We start from the raw sequence: 15,685 nt of genomic DNA, 5'->3' as shown, positions 1-15,685 counted from the left end.
AGGACCGTTTGTTGGCTCGAAAATCCAAGGCCAGCCCATTTTCCACTGCAGCAGAGCTCCACGAGACCTGGTCACCTGAAGTCCCTGTGTCAACCAGAACAGTTTGTCGGATTCTGTCTCAAAATGGCCTCCATGGTCGAATCAGTGCCCATAAGCCAGCACTAAACAAAAGACAATTGAAAAACCATGTGGCATTTGCCAAGGCCCACAGCCTGCTAAAAGGATGGATGCTGTAAAAGTGGCAGAAGGTGGATTTTTCAGATGAATCTTCTGTTGAATTACACCACAGTCACCGCAAATATTGCAGGAGACCTACTGGAACCCGCATGGAGCCGAGATTTACCCAGAAAACAGTGAAGTTTGGTGGAGGCAAAATCATGGTCTGGGGTTACATCCAGTATGGGGGTATGCGAGGGATCTGCAGGGTGGAAGGCAACATCAATAGTCTAAAATACCAAGAAATCTTAGCTACCTCTTATATTCCCAACCATAAAAAAGGCCAAATTCTGCAGCAGGATGGTGCTCCATCGCATACTTCCATCTCCACATCAAAGTTCCTTAAAGCGAAGAAGATCAAGATGCTCCAGGATTGGCCAGCCCAGTCACCAGACATGAACATCATTGAGCATATGTGGGGTAGGATGAAAGAGGAAGCATGGAAGACGAAACCAAAGAATATTGATGAACTCTGGGAGGCATGCAAGACTGTTTTCTTTGCTGTTCCTGATGACTTCATCAATAAATTGTATGAATCCTTGCCAAACCGCATGGATTTCTCACAGCACCACTACTTAATTTGCTGACATATTTTTGGATTTGCAGTAAAGTTGTTCATTTTCTGTACAGGCGACAAAACTTTTGTCTTGCCCAAATTTGACCTTTCTATCTTGATTAAATGATAAATCTTTTTTCAGTGAAACTAATTTATTTCAGTGCATTAAACATCATTTAGGAGGGCTTTAGCTTTTCATATGAGCTATTTCTAACACCAGTTGATTAATTAAAAGTCAGGTTAATAGCAGGAGTTTCTACAAAATAGAGAAGCGACAAGACTTTTGTCAGGGACTGTATGATGTAGTGTTTAGATGTAGACCAGTTTGTTTTTCAGCTTACCATGTTGTCACATAATCCCCCACCGCAAAGCTTTATTTAGCTCATTAATAGATGGCTAGGTTTTTTTTCCCAAAAGAATCCTCCAATATAAAATAGGGGCCCATCCAGGAAGTTTACGTTTTTCACCTGTCTATTTAAAATGTTTTTAGTATTCCTATGTATGACCCAGTTGCTAACAAGTAAAACTTAAGAAAAGCTGGCAAAAGGTATTACTGAAATTGTAATGATGGGAACATCATAATTCATAAGTGAAGACTGTATTTTTCATTACAGACCAAATCAATGAAACTTGAATTTGATTTATTTTCTCTATGACCCACAAAAAAATGTCAAAAAAAACAAAACTGTGAAACACATGCAATAATGGAAAAAATGTATGTATGGCAGACAAAGTTATAAATTCACCGGAAACAAAGCTTTTTCCAATTAACTCTCTAACACAACCTAGATTGGACATCTATGTGTTCATTTTATCAAAACAATTTAAATATCCAAGGATAAACATCACAAGTAAATATAAACATCTTTCTCAATATACTTTTGGTAACAACATGGAAAAAATCAAACAAGATTTTAACAGCTGGTCTGCCCTTCATCTCACATTAGCAGCAAGAATTAATACCATCAAGATTAAAATTATTCCTAACCTTCAATTTCAGTGCATCTCTATATACATCAAGAAATCATTCTTTTAGGAACTACACTTAATTATAAACTATAAACTATAATTATGGCACAACGCAACTTTCAATTTTATTATTGGGCAATAAATTAACAACTATAAAGTCCTGGAAATTGGCACAAATTAATGAATTTCCACCAGTTTGGAAATTAAACCTTGCTATACTACTTTCTATGCAACGCTTCACATCCCAGTAAATTTCAACTTTTGTCAAAATACCAATAATCCAGGTGCATCCAGAAACAATGTAGGATGCATTTCAAGGCAGAGAAGGTTTTATCAGTTGCTTTTCTACACAATAACCACCCTTTTGAGCCCTCTCATACCTACATGATAGTATTTTTTGGAAAACATTTGAGATTAGTACACTTAGAGGACTGTATATGGATAACGTACTTGCATCTTGTGAACAATCAAGTTTCAAATTTAACTTCTCAGCGACACCAATTTTGTTAAGAGAAATCTACCCAATTTTCCACACATCCAGTTCATTCCTATTCCTGAGGACATACTGATCAGTATATAGAAATAATCATCTCAAAGAATTTTCTTTTCAAATATCCTGATGTCCTAGTGGGAAAGGGTCATTTCAATTAACATCTCAGAAAAGGAGTGGAAGTCAGCCATACAAAGAATACACTCTAGCTCTATGTGCACAAAGCAGTCAATAATGCAAAATATAATCTTTCAATGATAATACTTCTCGTTTAAAATTGTCCAAAATGTATCCAGAGCAAGTTCCAACCTGCTAGTGTTGCAAGCTAGTTCTAGCCTCACTAAGCCATACTGTAGGTTTTGGGAGTGTAACAAATTAAGATCATTTTGGACAGCCATTAATAGCTATATTTGATGTACTTCCAGATAGGCTTAAAGTGGAGAAGGACAAATTGATTGTAACTACCTGTAACTCACCACTAATACATAGACTTATCCTACTTAACTGGAAGAATCCCAACTCACCTTTTATAAGTCAGAGGGTATCTGACGTTCTTTATAAACTGAAAATGGAAAAGAATCCAAATCTGTTCAAAACCTTTAAAAAATATGGCAAGAATTAATTTAGAAAAATAAAAAATAAAAATAAGTATTCATTAAGGGTGAAAATAATGTTTTTGTGTTTAATATGTTTATTTGTTGTCCCTTTATGTTCTTGGCCCTCTTTTTCTCCCAGGTGGGGGGTGAATTCTTGCCCTGGGAGGTTTTGAAGTTATTTGTTGAATATGTTCTGCAAATTTTATTTGATTGTATACTATGTTACTTTCTTGAAATAAAATTATTAAATATAACAATAAAAAGCACATGGATATGAAAATGTATATATGGAACAATCTATAAGCACTAAAAGATGCAATAATTTAGTATATTTACTAAATAAAAATATTCAAGTATTAAAGTCAAAACCATATACTAAAATCTAATTTGTAGATCACAAAATATTAAATAGTCAGAACTGTACATTGATCTAAACTTCTTATACTTTAGTTTCTACCTTGTGCTCAGTCCTACTGGGATATGCTTCCATTCTCAGCAATGCTTAAAAGAATAAGCTATTCAGGGAATAGCAAGGACATATGCAATGAATGGATTACTTTTTAAATTAAATATTTTTTTAAGATCCATGGTTTAGATAAAATAGGTTATAGTTTTACAATAAACATGAAAACAAATTGCCTGGTTGTCTGCATTATATCAAGAATAAAGTTAATGAGAGTTTTATTTCCAGTAATGAATTTGCCACTTCCTGTTTGATGTAAGTGTAAAAGTTTTTTTATTAACTGAATTCTCACCACCAGTATCTGCCATACCTTTCTTAGTTTCAGGCAATTGCCACTTTAGTGGCTTTTAGAAATATGCATTTATTTAATAATGACACAGCTCTAAAGAATTTTAAAGCACTGACTCATCAAATGTGTCCATCTGCAATGGTCTCCCACAAAGCAAAGGGGTCACACCAAAAATGAAAAGAATTTAAAGCAACCGGCATTTTAATTACCAACTTCAAGCAAAGCACTTTGGCTCATGACCCCTATTAGGGAAAGATGTTATCTTTTGCTGTTCTATATTTTGATGTAGTTTGACAGTGTTGAACTGAAAATATGTTGCTAAGTATGTAGCATTCTAGGATGAGATAAATATATTTCTTTTAAGTGCACTATTTCTAGTACAAAAATATTTGCAAAAATAGGAAAAATGTTACTAATGTATCTTATAATAAAAAAGCAAAAGGGTGTTAATTCTGCTGGTTGGTGAAGAAAAACAAAGGTCTAAATATTCTAGGCTCCAACTGAAACCCAGGTGATCTTACTAGGCTCAGCTCTGCATTTGTTTTTTTCTAAAGATGTTTTGACAATACCATTCTCAGTTCACCAATTAAAACATTTAAAAGCATATTTCATCAGTTTCAAAACTAATAAAACCTTCTAAAGTTAGTCTTTTCATACATCAGTGTGCTTTCCCCAAAATCTCAAAAACTACTTACCTCTTACGAAGAATTTTATTATGTTCACACTTTGCCATTTTGCAATCGATGCATTGTAAGGATAAATAAATAAAATTCACTGTTGCTCTCCAGCTCTCCTTATCCTTTGCAAATGTGCTAATTATTAACTAAACTGCATTAATTTCTTTATTAACTCTATTCATAGAAGATTATGAAACTATATTTTGGGATGAAAAATTAGAAAATTACATGTTCCAATATAATTATGAATGTTCTAATGTAAAATATCTTTTCAAAAATACATGTGTCAAAATTATTGTACCCACATTGTGGTCTGACCCTGTGTGAATAAAATCACGTCTTTGTTTGATAAGACTGGAGAATACATTGAAAGGGATCTTGGACCATTTCTCCAAACAGAAATTGACACTCTTTGATAATTAGTTTTTATGGACTGTCTCTTTTAATGCAAACCTCTCAAATAACTTAAAGGATTTTTTTTTTAAATCGGCTACTTACCTAGATATGTAGTGATGGCCAAGAAAAACATCAAATTTCACATCTTTATTTACAAGTTTCTGATATAAACATTGTCAATGGTGAACCAGAGGGGACAAACGCTGAACAGCAGCAAACAATATAGGATGCATGTCAGAGTCTCAAGTTACTCGTGTCGTAACATCCACACATTAGTTATCTAGCCGTATGTTCCCAATGCCTAAAACATACATAATTTTTGCTTAAATATGAGAAATAAGAGTAGTGCATGAAAGAGAATTGTGTTCAAGCAATACATCACTGTCACAGTGAATCTGTTTGTAACTATATAAACAATTGAACTACATGTTTACTCTTAACAGCTTTAAAAGGGGCAAAATTTATTTTATTGTAAAAATATCATTAACCCATTGACACACAAAGCCGGCGAATCGCCGGTCAACTATATTATGGTATTAAACCACTAAGCCGGCGAATCGTCGGTCTGTCCATCCATCCATCCTCTTCCGCTTATCCGAGGTCGGGTCGCGGGGCAGCAGCTTAAGCAGAGAGACCCAGACTTCCCTCTCCCGGCCACTTCTTCCAGCTCTTCGGGAGAATCCCAAAGGCGTTCCCAGGCCAGCCGGAGACATAGTCCCTCCAGCGTGTCCTGGGTCTTCCCGGGGCCTCCTCCCGGTTGGGCGTGCCGGAACACCTCACCAGGGAGGCGTCCAGGAGGCATCCTGATCAGATGCCGAGCCACCTCATCTGACTCCTCTCGATGCGGAGGAGCAGCGGCTCTACTCTGAGCCCCTCCCGGATGACTGAGCTTCTCACCCTATCTTTAAGGGAAAGCCCAGACACCCTGCGGAGGAAACTCATTTCAGCCGCTTGTATTCGCGATCTCGTTCTTTCGGTCACTACCCATAGCTCATGACCATAGGTGAGGGTAGGAGCGTAGATCGACTGGTAAATTGAGAGCTTTGCCTTACGGCTCAGCTCCTTTTCACCACAACAGACCGAGGCAGAGCCCGCATCACTGCGGACGCCGCACCGATCCGCCTGTCGATCTCACGCTCCATTCTTCCCTCACTCGTGAACAAGACCCCGAGATACTTGAACTCCTCCACTTGGGGCAGGATCTCTCCCCAACCCTGAGAGGGCACTCCACCCTTTTCGGCTGAGGACCATGCTCGGATTTGGAGGTGCTGATTCTCATCCCAGCCGCTTCACACTCAGCTGCGAACCGATCCAGAGAGCTGAAGATCACGGCCTGATGAAGCAAACAGGACAACATCATCTGCAAAAGCAGTGACCCAATCCTGAGTCCACCAAACCGGACCCCTTCAACACCCTGGCTGCGCCTAGAAATTCTGTCCATAAAAGTTATGAACAGAATGGTGACAAAGGGCAGCCCTGGCGGAGTCCAACTCTCACTGGAAGCGGGCTCGACTTACTGCGGCAATGCGGACCAAGCTCTGACACGGTTGTACAGAGACCGAACAGCTCTTATCAGGGGTCCGGTACCCCATACTCCCGAGCACCCCCACAGGATTCCCGAGGGACACGGTCGAATGCCTTTTCCAAGTCCACAAAACACATGTAGACCGGTCGGGCAAACTCCCATGCACCCTCAGGACTCTGCTAAGGGTGAAGAGCTGGTCCACTGTTCGCGACCAGGACTAAAACCACACTGTTCCTCCTGAATCCGAGGTTCGACTATCCGGCGGACCCTCCTCTCCAGAACCCCGAATAGACTTTTCCAGGGAGGCTGAGGAGTGTGATCCCTCTATAGTTGGAACACACCCTCCGGTCCCCTTTTAAAGAGGGGACCACCACCCCGGTCTGCCAATCCAGAGGCACTGTCCCGATGTCCATGCGATGTTGCAGAGGCGTGTCAACCAAGACAGTCCTACAACATCCAGAGCCTTAAGGAACTCGCGTATCTCATCCACCCGGGGCCCTGCCACCAAGGAGTTTTTGACCACCTCGGTGACTTCAGTCCCAGAGATGGGAGAGCCCACCTCAGAGTCCCCAGGCTCTGCTTCCTCGTGGAAGGCATGTTAGTGGGATTGAGGAGGTCTTGAAGTACTCCTCCCACCGACCCTAGCGTCGAAGTGAGGTCAGCAGCGCACCATCCCCACCATATACGGTGTTGACACTGCACTGCTTCCCCTCCTGAGACGCGGACGGTGGACCAGAATCTCCTCGAAGCCGTCCAAAGTCGTTCTCCATGGCCTCTCCAAACTCCTCCCATGCCCGAGTTTTGCCTCAGCAACAACGAAGCCGCGTTCCGCTTGGCCTGCGGTACCTATCAGCTGCCTCCAGAGACCCACAGGACAAAAAGTCCTATAGGACTCCTTCTTCAGCTTGACGGCATCCCTCACCGGTGTCCACCAGCGGGTTGGGGATTGCCGCCACGACAGGCACCGACCACCTTGCGGCCACAGCTCCGGTCAGCCGCCTCAACAATAGAGGCACGGAACATGGCCCATTGGACTCAATGTCCCCACCTCCCTCGGGGCGTGGTTGAAGTTCTGCGGAGGTGGGAGTTGAAGCTACTTCTGACAGGGGACTCTGCCAGCCGTTCCCAGCAGACCCTCACAACACGTTTGGGCCTACCAGGTCTGACCGGCATCTTCCCCACCATCAAGCCAACTCACCACCAGGTGGTGATCAGTTGACAGCTCCGCCCCTCTCTTCACCCGAGTGTCCAAGACATATGGCGCAAGTCCGGCGACACGACCACAAAGTCGATCATCGACCTGAGGCCTAGGGTGTCCTGGTGCCAAGTGCACATATGAACACCCTTATGCTTGAACATGGTGTTCGTTATGGACAATCCATGACGAGCACAGAAGTCCAATAACAAAACACCGCCGGGTTCAGATCGGGGCCATTCCTCCCAATCACGCCCTTCCAGGTCTCACTGTCATTGCCCACGTGAGCATTGAAGTCTCCCAGCAAAGCGAGGGAATCCCAGAAGGTATGCCCTCTAGCAACCCCTCCAGAGACTCCAAAAGGGTGGATACTCCAAACTGCTGTTGGCGATATGCACAAACAACAGTCAGGACCCTTCCCCCACCCGGCGGAGGGAGGCCACCCTCGTCCACGGGGTAAACCCCAATGCACAGGCTCCAAGTGGGGGCAATAAGTATGCCCACACCTGCTCGGCCTCTCACGGGGCAACTCCAGAGTGGTAGAGAGTCCAGCCCCTCTCAAGGAGATTGGTTCCAGAGTCCAAGCTGTGCGTCGAGGTGAGTCCGACTATATCTAGCGGAACCTCTCACCTCGCGCACTAGCTCAGGCTCCTTCCCTTCAGAGAGGTGACATTCCCGTCCCAAGAGCCAGTTTCTGTAGCCGAGGATCAGACCGCCAAGGTCCCGCCCGCCACCACCCAACTCCCACTGCACCCAACCTCCTTGGCCCCTCCCATAGGTGGTGAGCCCATGGGGAGGAGGACCCACGTTACCTCTTCGGGCTGTGCCCGGCCGAGCCCCATGGGTGCAGGCCCGGCCACCAGGCGCCGCCATCGAGCCCCACCTCCAGGCCTGGCTCCAGAGGGGGGCCCCGGTGACCCGCGTCCGGGCAAGGGAAAACGTTGTCCAAAGTTTTACTCTTCATTGGAGGTTTGTTGAACGGCTCTTTGTCTCATCCCTCACCTAGGACCAGTTTGCCTTGGGTGGCCCTACCAGGGGCATAAAGCCCCGGACAACATAGCTCCTAGGATCATTGGGACACGCAAACCCCTCCACCACGATAAGGTGACGGTTCAAGGAGGAGATCGTCGGTCTGTCTTTGCGTAATCATTTTATATATAAAAAAATCATTGACAGCAACTTTATTCATGTAAATAACATTGATAAAATAATTACGAATAATATTTTGATGAAAAAATATAATTACCAAAGGAATTACTGTTAACCTAAATACTCGATATTTTGACAACCGACAGTGTTTTAAAAATGGCCGCCAGCAGTACTAAACGATCTCGTCGCGCTCGTAATATTTTATCAAATGAAGATGAAATGGAGCAATTGCTTCTGGAAAGTTTTAGTGAAAGTGAAGTTGAAGAATGTGCTAGTGATTCAAGTGATTTTACATCTTCGAAAAATGATTTGGAGTGTTCAAATAGTGATTCTGAAGTGTCAAGTGACAGTATAATAGAACAACAAGTGGATCGCGAGGTACCTAGCAAAAAAATCAAAAATGAGGAATGGATTTGGAATACAGACTCAACCTAAATATCCAAAATTCCATTCACTGGAGTACCAGGCTTATGTCGCTTGGCAGGGCTAAATTTAGGACGAAATCCTACGCCGTACAACATCTATAAAATAATTTTTGGCGACGATTTTTTCCAAATGATTGCAGATGAAACTAACAGATTTGCGATGCAAAAGCACGCAATAAAACCTGATGACATGTGGTTTGATGTATCTGCAGATGAAATCAAAGCATTTTTTGGGATCTGTATACTCCAAAGTCAGGTGAAGAAGAATACATTGAGATCATATTGGAGTGAAAGAAAGTCAACAGAAACACCTTTATTCAGAACAATAATGCCATTCAAACGATTTGAAAAAATTCTGTCGAATTTGCATTTTGCAGACAATGCTGTATTAGATAAAGATGATAAATTATTCAAAATCCGTCCAATAATAAATTATCTGAAAAAAAAATTTACGACCTATCGACCCAATGAGGAGTTATCTATCGATGAATCATTGATGAAATTTCGCGGGCACCTTAGTTATGTCCAATTTAACAAATCAAAAAGAGTGAGATTTGGCATAAAGATATACAAAATCTGCGAATCTAGTTCGATATTGCCTAGATTTTGAAATATATACAGGTAAAAAAACAGACTCATCTTTGCCAGCTAGTGAAGGGATCGTATATAAACTAATGGAGCCATATACTTCAGATGGGTACACGGTGTTCCTAGATAACTGGTATTCATCTCCAATTTTATTCCATAATTTAAAAAAAAAGAAAATAAATGCAGTAGGAACAGTTCGATGCATGAGGAAAAATATGCCACCAATGTACAGGATAAATGCTAAAAAACAAAAGAAATTGAAACGTGGTGATGCCACGTGATATTTTGTTTAGCCATGATATAGCTGCAATAAGATGGATTGACAAAAAGCCAATTCATATGCTTTCAACCATCCATTCAGATATTTCCATGACGGACACTGGAAAAACTGATTACAAAACTGGGAATTTAGTACAAAAACCCAAGGCAGTCATTGATTATAATCGTGGAATGGGCGGAGTTGATAGAAATGACCAGTGCTTGGCTTCCTTTCCACTTATGCGAAGATACTCCAAAGGATATAAAAAAATATTTTTTTTATTTGGCAGACATGGCCTTATTCAATACATATGCTTTGCATAAAAATACGTCAAATGTGCAAAGGCTGACATACAGTGACTATAGGATAAGTATAGCAGAGAACATTTTAGAGCATATTACGCTGCCAGCATACAAGAGGCGAGGAAGGGCATCTGGGGAAGTATGCCCTTTACGACTACAGGCTGTACAATGGGCACATTTCCCTAGACAAATTCCTCCAAATCCGATAAAGCAAAACCCATCCAGGTTGTGTAAAATGTGTTCTTTCCAGAAAAAGAAGAGCGAATCATGATGGGAATGTGAGAAATGCTTGGTGGCTCTCCATATGCCAGAATGTTTTAAAAATTATCATACTCTTCCAAAACTGCCTGGAGATGAAGAATGATAAAATATCTAATTAACAAAAAAAAAAAAAATCATTCTATGTTTTACCGTTTTTATTTAATGTCAATTTTAGTCTTAGCATTCCTGTAAAAATAAAAGTTGTAATAATTAAATAGTGTGTTTAATTAACAAATTATGTCTTATTATTAGTAGTGGAATGGGTTAAACACTTGTTCCCAGCTTTCCAAACTGCATGTCATCAGTAAGACTAAGCATCTGTTAAATGTTTAAATAAAAATATAATCAAAATGAAAAGACATGGGAAAAAAATAAAAAAAACTGAACTCTGAAGAAGAAATGTGTTGAATAGCTGAGTAAGAACATATTGCAAATCAAATCAAAAAACAAATCAGTTGGCATATGTGAAATATTTTAAATTAAATTTGAAAGGGAGATATCGGATGTATATGTGTTAAGAGAATCACAAACCTTACAGAAATAATGTATACAAAATGTTCACACTATGAACAGCTAAATATAGAAAAGAAAAAGAAATAAAAAATACCCTAAAATTTTCCTGCATTAAAAAGAATACAAGCAGTTCTCAGTATGTGCTATGCAAGCTATTACCAGGTAATACCTGTCATATTCTTTGGGTTCTGTGATATCTGACTCTAATACAGTTGAACGTAACACAGAAAGATTTATTTAAAGAAAAACTTTACTAACGAAATAATCAAGTGCTTCACTTACAGGTCAGCCATTTAACAACAACGTTTCCTTCATTTGATTAGGGAGTATCCCCAATTTACAAGAAGTTAACATAAACTGTAACATAAGGGAGTGTTTAAAAATTACTTATCTTGACAATACCAAAAAACAAAAATCATGAAAAGTTGAAGAATAATGAGGTATGGTAACTGAGGAATAGACTGGCGCTCAGAAAACATTGGCAGTAGGCTGCACTTGAAATAACTGTTGGTTAAACAGCAGCTGAAACCCAGATATCTATCCCTTTGTTTAAAAGGAAAGGTATGCACAGCAAGTCCGACAGTTAGGGAGGGCGGGACAACAGGCACATTACGATAAAACACCAGATCATAACCACAAAAGATGTCCAAACAAAAGTGTCATTTACAGATGAGTTGTTTTTTTTTTTTAACCTGGACATAACAAGTAGAAAATTGAAAGTAATATATATAATGCTTGCATTTACAAGTCAGTAGAATATAATGACGCCTGTAACTTATAGGTTTATGTTCACTTTAGAAAGCACACAACCACTGTCAAGAAAGACAACTAAGCTGACTATTTTGTGAGAGAAAAACAGAGGACACTATAACTGCAGCTGAGAATGTTTTGACAATGCACATGGTTAAGTATCACAGAAATCACTAAATGATGATGTACATCACGAATATATAAGTAATGATTAATATTGTGACTGCAACATATTCTGTTGAAAAACCTCTAAAACAGTGTTTCCCAACCTCGGTCCTGTTGCTAAACCCCCAGTATGTGTATATATATATATATATATATAATGTACCAAGCAGTTATATGGGAATAATGTATTTTTTTCTTTAGAACAATATTTTCGTCTTGATTTTCATTCTACTTTTCTAGATGTTCTAATTGTTTCATTAATCCATTATTTACTTATCAGTGGGTCTGATGCTAAAGTACTTACAGCCTTTGATTATTCAGTGTTGTTTGACAGCATGTCTGCTCTGCTCATTTTTAATTGTCATTAATAAGATACAACGAAGATGAAAAACTGCATAGAGAAACGGCAAAAAATATAATGGAATCAACAAAAGAGGGTTAAGCATTTAAATCTATAGCAAAAGCAGAAATATTTCTAAATGTCTTATAAATGTAAAAATCATGCTGCTGTGCTTTTCTGAATGTAGAATAAAATAAAAATACAAGCTAATTAAATAAGATCAGTGCTATCAGGTTTTTACTGATTAGGAATCTGGTTGGAACAAAAACCTGCAGTCACAGGGGGTCCCCAGGACCGAGGTTGGGAAATACTGCACTAAAAGCATCTGAAGATGTTCTGTATTGTGACACTGCAATTGACGGCAACAATTATCATGCAAAATGTTAAAACTTTTAAAGTTAAAACTAGGCTAGGCATTTTTGTTTTTTCCTTCTTTGCCATTATAAAACATATACAGTATATCAGCTGTGCAAATGTTTAAAAAGTGGTCTATGAAGTTTATTAAAATGTAGCATTTTTGGTAAAATAAATTAATGAAGATTCATCACTTTGAAGACACGTGTCCATTGTTGATTTACTACTACAGCTTCTGCTTTTTTGAAAACAAAATATGGTCCTTCTACATTTTAATATTGTTTGCTGTTGTTCAAGTTTGACCCCAATCAAGACCATGCCATCTCCGCTTTCCACGAAAACACATTAACGTTTGTTCATGGCCATCACTATAAACTATGCAAAAAAGAGTAACAGATACAAAAATTTCTGTAGGTGTAACTTTTTTTGTTAAATAAACACAGGACTAGGCTGCGCATATTAACAGATGTGCATGAAAACGAGAACCTGGCATAAAGATCTTCTTTGTAAACATGCGTCAATGGCCTTACCTTTTTTTTTTAAACAAAAGTATGTAACTGGTGGAATTTTTTCTTTCTTATGAACTTTATATGTAATTGTACAATTTTGCAACTTAGAGGTATGGGAATTTTAGAGTTCCTAATTTTCATTCCATATCAGGCAACATTATTGCTTTTCCGTTACAAAGCATTAGGCATGAATAAGAAACTGAAATGCAAAGACAGATGAACACACATGCATACTCAAACAAAACCATAAAACTCTCTATCATACCATGTAAAAATGTGAGGGGGGAGATAGAGAAATATAACCTTTAGTTTTAACTATTATAAGTTCAGTACTTCACAGTTTAAGACCCAAAAAATACCCAAATCACTCCACTTCCTGGTAAGCCTTAAAAACTGGTGCCATTATTTTTTTCATCTTTCAACTATATCTTGAATTGAATATTTTTATTTTGGATTAATAAACAGAAGATTGCAGTTACATGTTTAATGTGCAATATAAATTAGAAAAAAATCAGGTACATGAGCACCAAAAATGCAAATCATTGCATATTTACCTAATTAAATTGCTTGGGTATCATTCACATAAATTCATTTTTTAATATCTGAAAAACACAAAAAGTACTTAAAAAAAAAAAAAAATACCTACTCTGGCCTGTAGACTGGCAGCCAGTAAACCAATCTTCCTCCCATGACAAGTTGCTTAGCAGCAAAGTTCAATAAATCTATGAAAATATCACTGAGATGATAGGCCATTGAAGCAGGAATATGGTTTTCTCCACTGTTAGATAGGAAAAAATTAAGCATAAGTTGTAACTGAAACTAATTTCAATTATGTTTACTATTATTAGACATTGTAATACAATAAAAAGTAATGCAATTAGATTTAGTGGTGCTCGATCTAAATCAGCTGATTTTCATTTCAAGAAGACTTGATTGATCAGTAAAAATTGCCAATCACAAAAAACAATTTTTCTAAGAATATTTTTGTTCAAAGTTTATGATAAGGTAGTTGAACTGTTCCTTTACGCAAGGTACTATGGTAGTTCAGCTAGCACACATAAACAGACAGCAGCAAGGCATACTTTGCCACAGAGAGAGACAGAAGACTGGAAGACTACCCTTACATTAAAGAAAGTGGAGTAATAAACTGAGAAAAGGGAATCAGAGGAGTCATCCTGTGCAATTAAACAAACAATAAGAAAAGATACTTTAATGAATTCAAACCTTTTTATGTATTCTTTAATTAAACGTACACTGCTTATCAGAATTTGGATGGTGAGTGAGCTTATGTTTAGTAAAGCAACTCAAATTTTCAATTAGAAAAAGATAAAAAAAGAGTTTAACAGTGCTGCTTAGTAAACAACAGCATTGTTAGCTTAACAACAAAACTTGTTAATTTTATTTGTAAATGTGCATGTTAGCCTTGTATCTTCTTGATCAGCATCTAATAAACTTTTGATAGACTTGTGGCTTTTTTAAAGGATACAGTATAAGCTTTGGTAAGAAACTAAGTACTGTATAATTCAAATAGTCAATATTTATAATTATGGCTTACAAATTAGGAATGTCTAGCTGATACACTGTTTAAAAAAAAAATTTAAAAAAATAAAACACCTGTATAAATATAGTAACTACTAGGGAGCTCATCCCCCTGCTTGATTCGCTTGCCAACACCTGGGTTTGGTCCTGTGGAAATACAATGTAAAGTGTTTTTTTTTTTTCATGGGAATTGTTGCATATGCATTATGTTCATTTTTTATTTAAAAACTTCAGTAAAAACAATATTTGTAATGGACTTTTCTTCAAGATTGCACTGAATTTTGAATCCTTGTTTGGTCTTATAGCATGATAATGCAACGTATAATTGCCCGTGAGTGAATATCGTTTCTTTGTCTCTTATAAATAAACCAACTTTTTCAAATGTTTGTCCTTGTGATTTGTTAATTGTCATTGCAAAAGCTATTCTTACTGGAAAATTGTAAACGGTTTAATACGAATGGCATATCAAGATCTCCTTTTTGCCCAAACATTGTTTCAAATTCATGCAATAAAAATAAGAATTTCTGATAAAACAATCTACTTATGAAAGTGGGAATACCCAGAGCCGATGTAGCCGGTGGCAATGTTCTCAAGAAACTGCGGATTACTGGCCATTGTGGATTGCACGTCATTGTAAGAAATAAATCTGGCCGACCGATAGTTTTGGATATTGCTATTGCATCATGATATAACTGTTGCAATGCTCTTGGACTACCTTGATATGATGGTAATATTACTGCTTTACCAATTTTGAATTTGTCTGAACTATTGATATTTTAATTTTGAACATTATCAATGAGACCTTGCATATGTTTTGTTCTAAGTTTAGCTTGATTCGATTCAATAAAGAAGAGAGACAATTAGCTGCAACTTTTACATACTGATTAATAATTCAATGTTGCGATAGACGTTGAGATGATAGAAGCTGGTTAAATACATGGGAAAGTATCGCTAATTTTGACCCGAAATATTGTGTGGGTGTTTGTTTTTATATTGTACACCCATCCTGTTTCGCCATCTGGGAAAAGCAAAAGAGAGTAAATGTTGGCATGTGGCGATGTATCTAATAAAAGGCAAAGCAAGCAAGCTAGCTCGCTCGCTCACTCACTCACTCACTCACTCTCCAACTTCCCGTGTAGGTAGAAGGCTGAAATTTGCC

At 38.5% G+C, this 15,685-nt stretch overlaps 1 protein-coding gene across 2 annotated transcripts in view; it reads right to left on the bottom strand.

The window, feature by feature from the left end:
- trmt11 (tRNA methyltransferase 11 homolog) overlaps positions 1–15,685 on the bottom strand; it is a 116,992-nt gene that overhangs the window by 43,233 nt on the left and 58,074 nt on the right. For both annotated transcript variants that reach the window (XM_039747817.1, XM_039747816.1), the window contains one exon: positions 13,634–13,765. In XM_039747817.1, the coding sequence (XP_039603751.1) occupies positions 13,634–13,765 (132 nt within the window). The remainder of the gene's footprint in view (positions 1–13,633; positions 13,766–15,685) is intronic.

Source organism: Polypterus senegalus, chromosome 3, assembly GCF_016835505.1.
Source record: "Polypterus senegalus isolate Bchr_013 chromosome 3, ASM1683550v1, whole genome shotgun sequence".
NCBI lineage: Eukaryota > Metazoa > Chordata > Cladistia > Polypteriformes > Polypteridae > Polypterus > Polypterus senegalus.
The sequence above is the reverse complement of the archived record's forward strand: the minus strand, read 5'-3'. Positions and strand labels throughout refer to the sequence as shown.